The 15076-nt window shown below is 53.7% G+C and overlaps 2 protein-coding genes across 2 annotated transcripts; both read left to right on the top strand.

Moving 5' to 3' along the window:
• Positions 1-6317: 6317 nt before the first annotated feature.
• LOC135422810 (protocadherin gamma-B5-like) lies at positions 6318-10361 on the top strand. The gene is made up of 2 exons (XM_064672317.1): positions 6318-8777; positions 10101-10361. The coding sequence occupies exons 1-2, from the start codon at positions 6318-6320 to the stop codon at positions 10359-10361; spliced, it is 2721 nt and encodes a 906-aa protein (XP_064528387.1).
• LOC135422389 (protocadherin gamma-A10-like) lies at positions 10092-13758 on the top strand. Its single transcript, XM_064671484.1, has one exon. It carries the CDS (start codon positions 10446-10448, stop codon positions 13002-13004), a length of 2559 nt encoding a protein of 852 aa, XP_064527554.1. The 5' UTR covers positions 10092-10445; the 3' UTR covers positions 13005-13758.
• Positions 13759-15076: the final 1318 nt, after the last annotated feature.

Here is a 15076-nt window from a genome sequence, read left to right as displayed (position 1 = left end):
TTTCCTGTAGGGAAATGGGCCGGGCAACAACTGGTGCCTTGATGATGTCTGTCTGCCTGTTATGAAGATGAAGGATTGTGCTGAAAGCAGTGACTGCTCAAAAGGAGTTGTGGGTACTGCATGTGGAGGAGGAAATGCAGGAGGAAATGACAGGGATGTTTTGCTGATTTCTTGTCTTTTGAGGTTGAGCCATGTGAAATGGGGCTAGATGTGCTTTAGCTATAAAATACATGTCTTGGCAACAGCCTTGCGTGAGTGTGAGGGGAGAGACTCAAGGTGCAGGGGGAGATGTAAGGAGAGGGTGCCTGCATACATTGACTGGAGCACTGCTCCTCTTTTCCTTTTAGAACTTGGAGGTTTCTTCAAAGAAGACCAGGGAGCAGACAAACGGATCTTCTTTTATACAGTTATATAAATATACCTGTGTGATAGTGATGTGAAGAGAAACGATCTGGGAAACTGGGCCTTATGTGCCATGTGCTTGTAAACTAGATGGGTCCATGAGAACCCTGGATGTTGAGAAGGCTTGGAGATTCCAGTCCTGGGAGCTGTGCAGGAGGGTCTGTTGAAGGACACAAGGGAATGCTTTTCTTGTTTTCTTGTTCTTTACCCACCTCTAGGATCATACATAGTGAAGTTTTCCTTCTCAAACTGTTTGGCTGGAAGACATGTTATTCCAGCCCTGGGAAGTTCTTTGTTTGTATTTGCATGTTGTCCTAATTGTGTAACTGCACAGCTTAATTATGTAGTTATGACAAAGGTTATGTGGAAAGGAGCTTTGGGGAAGCAATATGTCTGTTCACTGCTTACTAAACATTTGAATTATTGTTTAGTCTTTGTCACATAACTGGGAATAGTGTGTCATGATCTCTTCCTTTCTGCAGGTGTTTATTTCTTGCCTTTCTCTTTGATGACCTGAAGATGGTTCTTTCTCTCTGATAGTGTGTGGAAGATGAGATCTGTTGTATTTGCCTGCCTGTTCTGTAGGTGCCTTTCCTGTTTACAGCTGGAAAGAGAGAGACTTTCAGAGACATGTTTCTTTCAGCTGTCACTGTAAGAAATGCTCTTGTTTGTCAGATGCCAAGGGTGAGAAGTCAAATATTATCCATAGTAAGGAGACGTTGTCTGAGCAACGTTTCTTTTCAGGGGGAGGGGTGTGTGTGTCTTTCTGTCAGTCTTGGAGATCTCTGATAACCATGAGAGCTGTGAAGAGTTTGAGGAGAGTGTTGGGTGTGTTGTGTGTGAGGAGGTGCTGGTGGAGACATGGCCTGTGTTTTGTTGATTCCCAGACTTGAAACTTTGCCTTTTGAACATAAGTCAGAAGGAATCTTCTTTTTGATATTGCATGGTTTGGACTCAAATGGCCAAGTTTTGGGTTCAGCACATCATACATTATGGTGATAGAGCTTTCAAAGAGCCCATGTGTGATGTTCCCTTTGAGCTGCTACTGTGATGACTGGGTTTTTAACTGAGCTTCTGATTGCTTTTGATCTGTATAACATTTTAAAGTTATTCAAATTATTGGAATGATCAGAATAATCTTTTAGTGATGCTTGGGATCTAAGGAGTTGTGTGTGCAACGTTTCTTGTACTGGTGTGTGTCTGCAGATTTAACTTTCCTGTGGTGTGGCTTTTGGATGGGGAAAAGAGTTCTGTCTGTCCAGAGAAAAGGCTGGTGCAGGAGTTCACTCTGGCACAGTGTGAAGTGGCTAAAAGAAAGGTATAAAGGTCCAGTTTGATCCAGTTGTTGGATGAGGCCACAGCTGTGGTTCCAAACTTGTTTGGTTTTCCACTGCCAATGATGTGTCTCTGGGGTCTATGCTGTGAGCTCCTGTGTGAGCCTCCTGTGTACTTCCTACCAACCAGTTTGCTTTGTGTTCCTACCAGAGCTGACACAATCTGAAATGTGAATCTGTGGTTCAAACACTTCTGATGGTCTCATTCTTGTTGTTTTCTTTGTTTGCTTTGTGTCAAGGAGTAAAGCTGGTCCTCCTTGTGCCTGGCAATGCTGTGAACAAACCAAAGCTGTTGAAGCTTCTGAGGAGCTGCTCAGATATCTCAGTGCCCCTGAACTAACAGGAGTTATTTAGTGTGGAGAAAAGGAATCTCAGAGGCACCTCGTTGCTGTGGTTGGATGAGGTTTTGATGAGGTTGGATGAGGTTTTGAGTGTTTTAGTCTAGTGGAAAGTGTTCCTGCCCATGGTAGAGCTGGGGATTGAATGACCTTGAAAGAACCTTTCCAACCAAACTACTTGAAAAGCAGTTGTACTGAGGTGGAGGTTGGTCTCCTTCCATATCTTAATGGAAAGAAGAACAGAAAATGGTCTTAAGCTGTACCACGGGAGATCCAGGTTACATATTTGATTTTCTTTGTTTGTTTCTCTGAAAGGGTGATCAGGTACTGGAATAACTTGACCAGGAAGGTGGTGGAGTCCCTCTCTGGAAGTGTTTGAGAGGCCTCTGGATGAGGCACTTGGGGAAATGGTTTAGGGGTGATTATGGTAGTGCTGGGCTGAGGGTTGGACCAGATGATCTTGAAGGTCTCTTCCAAATTTTGATTCTGTGATTCAGTGTGAAACACCAAAAGACATCTTATAATTGTCAGGGTGGGAGAGAAGTTCTTCTCCATACCCTGAAGGTGGATATCAGCTAAGACAAACACTTTGATAAGTTTCTATTTCCCTAAAATGGGACTGAATGAAATGCTCTTTTCCCTGGGGCTGCCATGTAGTCAGAAGTTGGGTATTGTCCATGGTTCAACCCAAGGCTGTGAATGCAGAGCCAGGAGATGGAGAGGCTGAACTTGAATGAGGAAAATGGTTGGGTCAGTGTGGGTTTGACTGGTCAGTGGTTTGATTTCATGCCTGGTGCCAAGGTCTGTACCGTGTTTCCTTTGGTCCTGGTATCCCTGTCCTGAAAGGCAGTGACAGTCCTCCAGCAATCAAGCATTTCCTGGAAAACTGTGCTTGTAGAACCATGATGGATGTGTAGAATGAATTACCTTTCCTATATGAAATTTTTATTATCCATTTCTATCTCCGCAGAACAGAGTGATGTAGAGTTTCTTCATAGTTGCAATCAGACTTTCTTTCACGACTTCGTTTCCTGTAAGGTCATGGTCTTTTAGCCATTTCTGGTCAGTGCTTCTGCTTTTGAAACTGTGTCTGTGGTTTGGCAGCAAATGCTTCCTTCAGCCACCTCGGGCAGAATTTTGTGTGTGAGGAATATGAAGAAAAAGCAAAAAGGGAATCTGTTGTAATTTCTCTGAAGCCTGAGCTTGAGAAAGGGGCCCATGACAAAGTGCTTGATATTTGTGGGAGGTGAGCAGGCCACAAAGTAGAATTGCTGAGAGCTGAGGACTCTTCCTTAAAATGAACCCCATAACTAGGTAGTCCGGTGTAAGATGTTAGGGCTGCACTTGCAACTTGAGACCTCAGTGACTTCCAAGTGCTTGCAGAGATGAATTCCAGTGAAGACCCAGAAGATTTCCCAGTGAGATTCTCTGATCACCCCTTGTCTCCTAATGCTTCCTGGCCTTGGTTCTCTCATTTAAATTTTTGGGTTTTGTTTCTTAGTTTCACATGTCTGCAGGTTTCTTTGTATTTATCACCATTGCTTCATTCAGCAATGCATGATGTGTTACTGCCTCTTGTTCATGCTACAGCAGCTGTGAAAGGCCAGAGATGTGAAGGTGTTCTTGAGTTCTGTTACTGTTGGGACCAATTGACCATGACCTTAGCAGAAGCTGTAAATCTGTGGAACAGTGTTTGTGGTAAAAGAAGGCAGAAGATTCACTCTTAGTCATTCCTTTGATGAGTTGTTCTCTGTTGGATGACCACTCCTCTTTTATTTTGGAGCTTTGTAATTTGCATTCTTTAGAATCCTTCCATTTCTTCTCAGAATGGTGGTGAGCAGGCAAACGTGCCTCCCTTCTTGGTGTTCTTGTAGTGCATTATCACCTCATGGTAAATTTTGCCAACGATGAGAAAGTCACAAGCAAAGCTGCCAGTTGTGTAGCAGCAAAGAGAAGACAGGAGAGCTCTGTGTGTGAGGTTGTAGAAGGACATGGTCACTCCCTTGCTTATCAAATGTCACAGATAACACCTGCATGTAGCTGATGGGGTACTATGCAATCTGAGCTGCTTCTGAACAGTGAGGCCTATGAAATGTTATTACACCTGATCTGTTCCTTTCTGTGTGTTCCCAACTCTTGCCTTTCTTGGTGTCATGAGCTCAACCTCAGGCTGTCTCTCTTATGTGGAAGGTCACCTCTCTTCCAACTGTCCTAATGCAGGTGAGATCCCTTACACACCTGTGATGTTTACAGCTGTGAAGGGGAAGCTTTCACAGGCAGATGTGCTCACCCAGGCACACTTGTCTGTAGTGTAACAGTGCAAAAGCATCTCTGCTACAATCCTCCAAGGCACAGTGGTCACCCAGTGAAGCCAAGGCTTCTCCAAACATACCAGAGGCCAGTGGGAGAATATGTGCAGAGTGTCTCTCACACAGTTGCCCAGAACATGCTGGCCACTCATCTGGAGACTGTTAAATGGATGAGGAACTGGCTGGATAGTCACCTTGAAGCAGTTCTAGACAACAGCTGAATGTCCAAGTGCAAACCTGCAACTTGTCCCCCAAGGGTCCTTCCTGGGAGCAGTACTGTTTAGTATCTTCATAGACAATTGGATTGAGCACACCCTCAGCAAATGTGCAGCTGACACCAAGCTGAGCTGATTCATGAGAGGGTGGAGATGCCAACTAGAGAGACCTGGATAGGCTGGAGGAGAGGGCCCATGAAAACATCATGAAGTTCAACAAGGCCAAGGGAAAGGTTCTGAACGTGGGTCAGGGCAATCTCCAGTTTCAGTAGGCAGTAGGGAATTGGGAAGAGCTTTGCAGAGAAGTAGCTGGGGTTACTGGTGGGTGGTAAAATGGGACATGATTTGGCAAAATGCACTTGCTGCTCTAAAAAAAAGTTGTATCCTGCACAGTGTAAGAGGTAATAAGGCAAACTGTGATGGGCTGGTTCACCACTCTAAGCTCTTTCTGGGAGACAACAGCTAGAGCAATCCATACAGACCTGGAGGTGATATTCCAAAAGGACATAGACCTCTTAGAGTCCCCAGACAACCATAAAAATGGTCTGAGGGCTGGAACAGCTCTGCTATAATAAGGGCTGAAGGATATGAGGTCCTAAAGCATAGACAAAAGAAGCCTCCGTGTAAAATGCTTTTGCCTTTTCAATTTATGGAGTAAGCTTAAAAGAAACACGGAGAGAGCCTTTTTACCAAGGGCTGTAGTGACAGGACGGAGGACAACAGATTTTATGGCTCAGAAAACTTATGAATATGCTTTCAGTTAAAGGGAAGGTTGGATGAGATTTTGAGTGTTTTAGTGTAGTGGAAAGTGTTCCTGCCCTCCTGGCAGAGGTGTGCATTCAATGACCTTGAAAGAATCCTTCCAACCAAAACCAGTGTTTGAATCTATGAAGGACTCAGTGTGGCTTTGCACTTTCCCACTGTCAGTCCCTCAGGTATGGAGATGAAAGGAAGGACGTTTCAAGAATCACAGACGAAAGAGTAACTGTTATTGTGCTACCTTAGGATAGAGATGGCTACCATTGCTTTAGGCTGATCCATTTCTCCAGTTAATTCATCCCAGGTAATGAATTCAGCAGAATTCAAGAGCTCTAACACAGGTCGAAAATGCTCTTGAAGTCTTCCCTGTATTATCATGTATTGTTCCTATAGTTGGGCCTGGTTTTATTAAGAGCAGTTAAGTTCCTTCCTTTATCATTCTACTATGAATATGAATATTTGCTTCTGACTATTCACTGCGATAATGACCTAAAAGCACCCGACAGCTCATTTCAGTTCCAAAGGCCTTAGGAAGCACATTAAGCAGGTCCTGCTTTGATTGCTGATGGGAATCGAGGAGAGACCCCAGGGCCGGTGCAGCCCCAGCCCGGCCCAAAGTTGGTCCCCGCCGAGCGCGGCCGTGAGGCGGCTGCAGTGTTGTGTCGGCGCCTCCGGGTGCCGCTGTTGGGCCGCCGCCGAGCGTTGCTGGAGCCGCCGCCGCCGCCGCCTGTGCGTGCTGTCCCCGCAGGCTGCTGGCTCGGGCGGGCAGTGCGGGCCAGAGCGGCAGCGGCACGGGCAGCAGAGGCGAGAGGCGGCGCGGGCAGCAGAGGCGTGCGAGTTGGAGGCGGCGGCGGGCCGGGTTTGCTTTGTCGGGCGCTGCTGGGGCTGCGCAGAGCGGCTGCGAGGGAGGCGGGGCAGCGGCAGGAGCCTTGCGAGCTCGGCGAGCGAGCGCTGTGGGCGATGTCGGGCGGGCGGAGGGCGAGCGGCGGGCCGGGCGGCGGGCGGGCGCTGGGGCTGGGCGCTGTGCTGCTGTGGCTGTGCTGGCGGGCGGCGGCGGAGCGGCTCCGCTACTCCATCCCCGAGGAGCTGCCCAGAGGCTCGCTGGTGGGGCCGCTGGCCCGGGACCTGGGGCTCAGCGCCGACGAGCTGCCGGCGCGCAAGCTGCGGCTCAGCGCGGACAAGCAATACTTCACGGTGAGCGAGGAGAACGGGAACCTGTACGTGAGCGAGAGGCTGGACCGGGAGGAGCTGTGCGGCGAGTCGTTGTCCTGCTCGGTCAGCTTCGAGGCGCTGGTGCACAACCCGCTAAATATTTTCCACGTCGAGGTGGCCATTGAGGACGTGAATGACAACTCCCCGTCCTTCAGTAAGGCTGTTCTGGAACTAGAGATCGTAGAATTAACTCTTCCCGGTGCTCGTTTTCCTCTGGAGATGGCCCGAGATGCAGACGTGGGAAGTAACTCGCTGCTGACTTACGATCTCACGAGCAACCCAGCCTTTAGTCTGGCTATGAGGGAGAGCCCGGACGGAAGTGAGCAGCCTGAATTAGTGCTGGAGAGAGCGTTGGACAGGGAGAAGCAGAGCTCCTTTGAGCTGGTGCTGACAGCGATGGATGGCGGGGACTCCCCGAGGTCCGGGACTGTTCAGATTCACGTCAACGTGCTGGACGCCAACGACAACCCGCCCGTGTTCAGTAAAAAAGTATACGAGGCGCGTGTGGCCGAGAATCTGCCGGAGGGGTCACTGGTGCTACAGGTGCGGGCCACGGATGCAGACGCTGGGTCCAATGGGCGGGTCTCCTACTCCTTCAGCAACATCCCGGACAGGATCCGTGAGTTGTTCTCTATCGACAGTGAGAGCGGCGAGGTAAGGACAGCGGGTCCCCTTGATTTCGAGGAGAAAAGTAAATACAGCTTCGGCCTGGAAGCGAGGGACGGCGGTGGGTTGGCCGATAACTGCAAGATACAAATAGACATCACGGACGAGAACGACAAAGCGCCCGAGATCACGATTCTGTCACTGTCGAGCCCAGTGCCGGAAGATGCGGCAGTCGGCACCGTGGTGGCCCTGCTGAAAGTCCTTGACAGGGACTCGGGCGAGAACGGTGAGGTGTCGTGCGAGCTGTCGGGAGAGGCGCCGCTGTCGATCGTGACGTCGTCGGGCGGCTCATACAAGGTGGTGACGGCGAGCGCGCTGGACCGCGAGCAGGCGTCCGAGCACCGCGTGACGGTGGTGGCCCGGGACCGGGGCAGCCCGGCGCTGTGGAGCAGCAGGGAGCTGTTGCTGGAGGTGTCGGACGTGAACGACAACGCGCCGGTGTTCGAGGAGGCGTCGTACAGCGCGTACGTGCGGGAGAACAACGCGGTGGGCTTGCTGGTGTTGCGCGTTGTGGCTCGGGACTTGGACGCGGGCGCGAACGGGCGCGTGAGCTACTGGCTGTCGGGCGGCAGCGCGGGCGCGGCGGGCGCGGCGCCGCTGGTGTCGGTGGAGGCGCGGAGCGGCGCGGTGTACGCGCAGCGCTCGTTGGACTACGAGCAGTGCCGCGAGTTCTCGGTGGCCGTGCGGGCGCAGGACGGCGGGTCGCCGGCGCGCAGCTCGACGGCCACGGTGCGCGTCTTCGTGCTCGACCAGAACGACAACGCGCCGCGGGTGCTCTACCCGCCCCCGCCGGCGGCGTCGGGAGCGGCGTCGGCGGGCTCGGTGGGTTCGGCTTTCGAGGTGGTGCCGCGTTCGGCGTCGTCCGGGTACCTGGTGGGCAAGGTGGTGGCGGTGGACGCGGACGCGGGGCGCAACGCGTGGCTGTCGTACGAGCTGGTGCAGGCGTCGGAGCCGGCGCTGTTCCGCGTGGGGCTGCAGAGCGGCGAGGTGCGCACGGCGCGGGCCGTGTCGGAGAGGGACGCGGCCAAGCAGCGCCTGGTGGCCGTGGTGAAGGACCACGGCGAGCCGGCGCTGTCGGCCACGGCCACGCTGCACGTGGTGCTGGCCGAGAGCTTGCAGGAGGCGCTGCCGGAGCTGAGCGAGCGGGCGGCGGGCGCCGAGGCGGCGGGCGAGCTGCAGTTCTACCTGGTGCTGGCGCTGGCGCTGCTGTCGGCGCTGTTGGTGCTGAGCGTGGCGCTGGCCGTGCTGGCGCGGCTGCGGCGGGCCGGGCCGCCCGCCGTGCTGCGCTGCCTGGGCGCGCAGCGCTTGTCGCTGGCCGGCGCCGCCTTCCCGGCCGACTTCTGCGAGGGCACCTTGCCCTACTCCTACAACCTGTGCGTGGCGGCGCCGCCCCGCTCCACCGCCCCCGAGGCCGCTTGGCCGCCGCCGCCGCTGCCCATCGCGCCCGCGGAGGAGCTTGTGGCCGGGGAGCCCTGCGAGAAGCCGAGCCCGAGCAGCAGCACCGTCGCGGGAGAGCCGCCCGCCGACCCCGACGCACCGCAGGTATGTAAGCCCCTTCACTCCGTCCTTCTGGCGTTTTCCTAAGGGTATGCAGGTGGCAGTGGGCTCTTGGGGTTTTGTCTGTTCTGGTGCAGTTAGTGCCTGTCCCTGTTTCCCCAGGCACGAGTAATAACTCCGCCCCGTTTTAGGCAGCAGGCGTTGCCAACCGGCACTTCCTGCCTCATGAGCTGTCACAGATGTCGGCTCAGTTGGGAGGTTGTTGTTCAACTTATGCTGCCTAAAACCGTAAAGGACTTCTAAAGATCTGCTTCTACGTTCTGCTTTCTCTAATTTTTCTCTCAGAGCAGTAACGTAGTGACAGCACCTCTTTGTTCAGCTGCTCAGGTTTTTCTGCAAACCCTGAGTTGTGTGAAATAGTGTGGGCTAGTCCTGGTGAAGGTGGATACTTAGGTCTTAGAAAGAGATCTGCTGATTCCGCGTGGTGGTGTTGGCAATGCGATTGACGCTCAGTAATGAGATTTTTCCCTCCTGATCCTTCTTTACCGTGTAGATGTACTGACCTGTTTGTTTCTTATTTCGGAACGTTAAGGAAACTTGCTAGAGGAAAGGACAGCTGGTCTTCCCTAAGCAATATGCCTACCTTCCACCCTGTGCCGTCCCATTTTTTGGTGTATGTGGGCTACAGAAAATGCAAGCTATGATGAGATCAGTTTATTTTATCAGAGCTTTATTTCTTTGTTCTCTTTCTGCGATTATTTCTCATTCAGAGTTTGGATCCTTCTTATTTACCGTTCCTGAGATGGTTAACTACAGATAGATTGAATGTGATCTAAGAAATGCTTGATAGCACCTCTCGTTAAGGCTGTGATCAAGAATGGAACACTAGGCTGTATGCAAAAGCCTTAACATTTAGGATGTAATGAAAAATTCGGAAGTACTGGTTAGAGGAGAGCAATGCAGGTTGAATCGGAGTAGCCTCGGATGTGCAAGTGAAAAGTAAAAAAGCAGTGAGGGAAGGGCAGTCCCTAGAATGGCTGCTTCTGAGGAGGAATCTTCATCACTGCTATATGCAATTGTTCAGGGCCTGGGAATCTACCGTGGCTGGAGGCATTCGAATGTTGACGCTTAGAGAGGAAAAACTAGAGGTCGACTGACACAAAAAGCTCTGCAGTTGCAGGGAGGATACTGTGCTTTCCTATCATGGAGTAGTAGATTGGGAATACTCTGCGCCATATTAAAAGAACTTTGTATTTATAGATTATCACAATCCCATCAATATTTTCCCGTGCGGTAGAAAGAACATAACAACTGGTCTCCACTGTACTGGACCCGACATTTTCGTGACGAACGTCCCATATTTTTGAGCTTTCCATGAGCGAGGCAGGGCGGGCACGTCTCGTTGGCGCTCGGTGCGTGCAGTGCCGGGAGGAGGCTGCGGGCGCCGCTGTTGACCGAGAGGAGCGAGAGGAAGGTCGGAGCGCTGCAGCCCCGCCCGCTGCGGCCCGGCTCGATCGCTGGATCGCTGGATTCCTAGGTCGGGAAGCGGTCTGTATCCGATCGTCCCGGCGGAGCGGAGCCGAGATACAGCGAGGCGGAGGGGCGGGCGGCAGTGACCGGGAGCAGTAACTCGGAGTTGAGCGGGAGCCGGATCGGGTGACGGCGGCGGGGATCTGCCGGCGGTGTTGCGGTGCCGGCGGTGCGGCGGCGGAGATGTGCGCGGCGGGGAGGCGCTGGGGCCGGCGGCAGCGAGTGCTGCTCTGGGGCGTCCTGCTGGCGGCCTGGGAGGCGGCGTGGGGGCAGCTGCGCTACTCGGTGCCCGAGGAGATGCCCAAGGGCTCGTTCGTGGGCGATGTGGCCAAGGACCTGGGGCTGCAGATGCCGGCGCTCCCTGACAGCGGTGTCCGCGTTGTCTCCGAAGGTAGGACTCAGTATTTGACTCTGCACGGGAAGACGGGACATTTAGTGACGGCCGAGAGGATCGACAGAGAGCAGCTGTGCGAGAGTGTGGAGCAATGCGTGCTGCGCTGTGAGCTGATAGTGGAGGGGGAACTTAAATTTTATGAAATCGAAGTGGAAATCGCAGACATCAATGACAACGCCCCCAGCTTTCAAGAGGCAGAGATGGATCTGAGAATGAGCGAGACGACAGCAACCGGGTCGCGATTTCCACTGGCCGAGGCTCATGACCCGGACTCTGGACAGAATTCCCTGCAGAACTACGAGCTGAGCGGCGACGAGCACTTCTCGCTGGCCGTGCAGACGGGACCCGGCGGGGATCAGCGTCCCGAGCTGGTGCTGGCGAAGGCGCTGGACCGGGAGGAGGCGGCGTTCCACGAGCTGGTACTGAGGGCGAGCGACGGCGGCGAGCCGGCCCGGACGGGCACGGCGCGGATCCGCGTGACGGTGCTGGACGCGAACGACAACGCGCCCGTGTTCAGCCAGGCGGAGTACACGGTGCGTGTGCCGGAGGACGTGCCCGTGGGCTCCACCCTCGTCACTGTCACGGCCACCGACCCCGACGAGGGTCTGAACGGGCACGTGAAATACACCTTTAAAAAAAGGAAGAAGATGGCATCCCAGATATTCCAGCTGGACTCTGAGATGGGAGCGATCATGCTGGTGCAGAGCCTAGATTTTGAGGAAGACGATGCCTACGAACTGGAAGTGCAGGCATATGATGGTGGGGCTCTTTTCGATACGGCAAAAGTGGCGATCACCGTGACAGATGTCAATGACAACTCCCCGGAGATATCGGTGCGGACGGCGCTGAGTGAGATCTCCGAAGACGCCCCGTCGGGCACAGTGGTGGCCCTGCTGCACGTACAGGACCGTGACTCGGGAGCCAATGGCGAGGTGCGCTGTTCTCTCGATGGGAGCCTCCCGTTCCGGCTGGAGAGCTCACAGGGCAGCTACTACCGCGTGGTGACGGCGAGAGAGCTGGACCGGGAGCAGGAGTCGGAGTACAACGTGACGGTGCGGGCGGCCGACGGCGGTCGTCCGTCGCTGCAGAGCAGCAGGGTGCTGTGTGTGCGGGTGCTGGACGTGAACGACAACGCGCCGGTGTTCTCGCAGGAGCGCTACAGCGCTCGTCTGTGGGAGAACAACGTGGCGGGCTTGCTGGTGCTGCGGGTGCGGGCGACGGACTCGGACTGGGGGGAGAACGCGCGCGTGCGGTACCGGCTGGGGGAGGGTGGTGTGCGGGGCTCGCTGCTGTCGTCGTACGTGTCGGTGCAGGCGGAGACGGGCGCGCTGTACGCGCTGCGCTCGTTCGATTACGAGGAGGTGCGCGAGGTGGGGCTGTGGGTTTGGGCGGAGGACGGCGGCTCGCCGGCGCTGAGCAGCAACGTGTCGGTGCGGCTGGTGATCGTGGACGAGAACGACAACGCGCCGCAGGTGCTGTACCCGCCGCCGGCGGGGGCTTTGTCGGGCTCGGTGTGGTCGGGCGTGGAGCTGGCGGCGCGGTCGAGCGAGGCCGGCGCGCTGGTGGCCAAGGTGGTGGCGGTGGACGCGGACGCGGGTCAGAACGCGTGGCTGTCGTACGAGCTGGCCAAGGCGACGGAGCCGGGGCTGTTCCGCGTGGGGCTGCACAGCGGCGAGGTGCGCACGGCGCGCTCGCCACTGGCCCGCGACGCGGCGCGCCAGAGCCTGGTGGTGCTGGTGAAGGACCACGGGCGGCCGGCGCTGTCGGCCACGGCCACGCTGAGCGTGGTGCTGGCCGAGAGCGTGGCCGAGCTGCTGGCCGAGCTGGGCAGCGCGGCGCGGGCGGAGGCGGAGGCGGGGGCGGGCGAGGCGGGCGGCAGCCTGACGCGCTGGCTGGTGCTGGCCGTGGCCGCCGTGTCGTGCCTGTTCGTCGCCTTCCTGCTGCTGCTGCTGGCGCTGCGCCTGCGGCGCTGGCGGCGCTCGCAGCAGCAGCTGCTGGCGGCGGGCAGCGGCGCCTTGCGCGGCGTGCCGGCCACGCACTTCGTGGGCATCGACGGCGTGCGCGCCTTCCTGCACTCCTACTCGCACGACGTGTCTCTCACGGCCGACTCGCGCAAGAGCCACCTCCGCTTCTCGGCCGCCAGCTGCTGCGACACCCTGCCGGCCCGGCCGCCGCCCGACGAGCCCGCGCCGCTGCTCGGAGACCAGGAACCTGCCGGTGCCCAGCAGGCGGACCCCGCCCCTCTCCCGGTGAGTTCTTCTGACCAAAGTGTTTCTGCGAAGCTTCCGCTTCTGCTCTTCTGCTCTTTCCCCGCCGTACTTTGTTCTCTGTGTACGGAAGTTTGCTGACAAAGCTGGCAGATATTCGTGCATTGACACTCTGTGGGCTGATGAGAGGTGGATGTAGGGTCCTTGCTCTGTCTTCCAGGTTGCTGGGGAGGCATATGTAGTGAGGCTGATGGTGGCTGGAAGTTTGAGTGAGGCTTCGTGTTTTCACCATGCACCAAGTCCTTTCTGTACCCTGACATGTAACACCGGTGTTCCTTTCAGTTCTTGATCTTCTCTACAGATGTGTTGCCTTACTAGCAAATTGTAGTTTGTGCTCTTTGCAGGTTCAGGTGTCTTCCCAACGGCACATGCACTTGATTTGGGTGAGGTTCTCTGGATTGCAATATTGACTTTTCCGTATGTAACTCTGCTGCTCAGAATTTGTACTCTTTTAGTCTTCATGTGTCTCAATAATACATAATGGAGGTCAGTAGGAAATGTCTTTGCATTCATCCATACTTTGCTCTCTGTGTTTCCTGTAGGGAAATGGGCCGGGCAACAACTGGTGCCTTGATGATGTCTGTCTGCCTGTTATGAAGATGAAGGATTGTGCTGAAAGCAGTGACTGCTCAAAAGGAGTTGTGGGTACTGCATGTGGAGGAGGAAATGCAGGAGGAAATGACAGGGATGTTTTGCTGATTTCTTGTCTTTTGAGGTTGAGCCATGTGAAATGGGGCTAGATGTGCTTTAGCTATAAAATACATGTCTTGGCAACAGCCTTGCGTGAGTGTGAGGGGAGAGACTCAAGGTGCAGGGGGAGATGTAAGGAGAGGGTGCCTGCATACATTGACTGGAGCACTGCTCCTCTTTTCCTTTTAGAACTTGGAGGTTTCTTCAAAGAAGACCAGGGAGCAGACAAACGGATCTTCTTTTATACAGTTATATAAATATACCTGTGTGATAGTGATGTGAAGAGAAACGATCTGGGAAACTGGGCCTTATGTACCATGTGCTTGTAAACTAGATGGGTCCGTGAGCACCCTGGATGTTGAGAAGGCTTGGAGATTCCAGTCCTGGGAGCTGTGCAGGAGGGTCTGTTGAAGGACTCAAGGGAATGCTTTTCTTGTTTTCTTGTTCTTTACCCACCTCTAGGATCATACATAGTGAAGTTTTCCTTCTCAAACTGTTTGGCTGGAAGACATGTTATTCCAGCCCTGGGAAGTTCTTTGTTTGTATTTGCATGTTGTCCTAATTGTGTAACTGCACAGCTTAATTATGTAGTTATGACAAAGGTTATGTGGAAAGGAGCTTTGGGGAAAGCAATATGTCTGTTCACTGCTTACTAAACATTTGAATTATTGTTTAGTCTTAGTCACATAACTGGGAATAGTGTGTCATGATCTCTTCCTTTCTGCAGGTGTTTATTTCTTGCCTTTCTCTTTGATGACCTGAAGATGGTTCTTTCTCTCTGATAGTGTGTGGAAGATGAGATCTGTTCTATTTGCCTGCCTGTTCTGTAGGTGCCTTTCCTGTTTACAGCTGGAAAGAGAGAGACTTTCAGAGACATGTTTCTTTTAACTGTCACTGTAAGAAATGCTCTTGCTTGTGACATGCCAAGGGTGAGAAGTCAAATATTATCCATAGTAAGGAGACGTTGTATGAGCAACGTTTCTTTTCAGGGGGAGGGGTGTGTGTGTCTTTCTGTCAATCTTGAAGATCTCTGATAACCATGTGAGCTGTGAAGAGTTTGAGGAGAGTGTTGGGTGTGTTGTGTGTGAGGAGGTGCTGGTGGAGACATGGCCTGTGTTTTGTTGATTCCCAGAGTTGAAACTTGGCCTTTTGAAAAAAAGTCAGAAGGAATCTTATTTTTTGGTATTGCATGGTTTGGACTCAAATGGCCAAGTTTTGGATTCAGCACATCTTACATTATGGTGATAGAGCTTTCAAAGAGCCCATGTGTGATGATCCCTTTGAGCTGCTACTGTGATGACTGGGTTTTTAACTGAGCTGCTGATTGCTTTTGATCTGTATAACATTTTGAAGTTATTAAAATTATTGGAATGAGCAGAATAATCTTTTAGTGATGCTTGGGATCTAAGAAGTTGTGCGTGCAACTTTTCTTGTACTGGTGTGTGTCTGCTGATTTAACTTTC

This window comes from Pseudopipra pipra, chromosome 15 (genome assembly GCF_036250125.1).
Source record: "Pseudopipra pipra isolate bDixPip1 chromosome 15, bDixPip1.hap1, whole genome shotgun sequence".
In the NCBI taxonomy this organism is placed as follows: domain Eukaryota; kingdom Metazoa; phylum Chordata; class Aves; order Passeriformes; family Pipridae; genus Pseudopipra; species Pseudopipra pipra.
This window is presented reverse-complemented; position numbering and strand designations above follow the sequence as displayed.

Bases quoted from the DNA above. Each gene is read 5' to 3' on its own strand.
- LOC135422810 (XM_064672317.1), top strand. From the start codon at position 6,318: ATGTCGGGCGGGCGGAGGGCGAGCGGCGGGCCGGGCGGCGGGCGGGCG. The intron at 8,778-10,100 runs GTATGTAAGCCC...CATATTTTTGAG, and splicing joins CCGACCCCGACGCACCGCAG to CTTTCCATGAGCGAGGCAGG.
- LOC135422389 (XM_064671484.1), top strand. From the start codon at position 10,446: ATGTGCGCGGCGGGGAGGCGCTGGGGCCGGCGGCAGCGAGTGCTGCTC.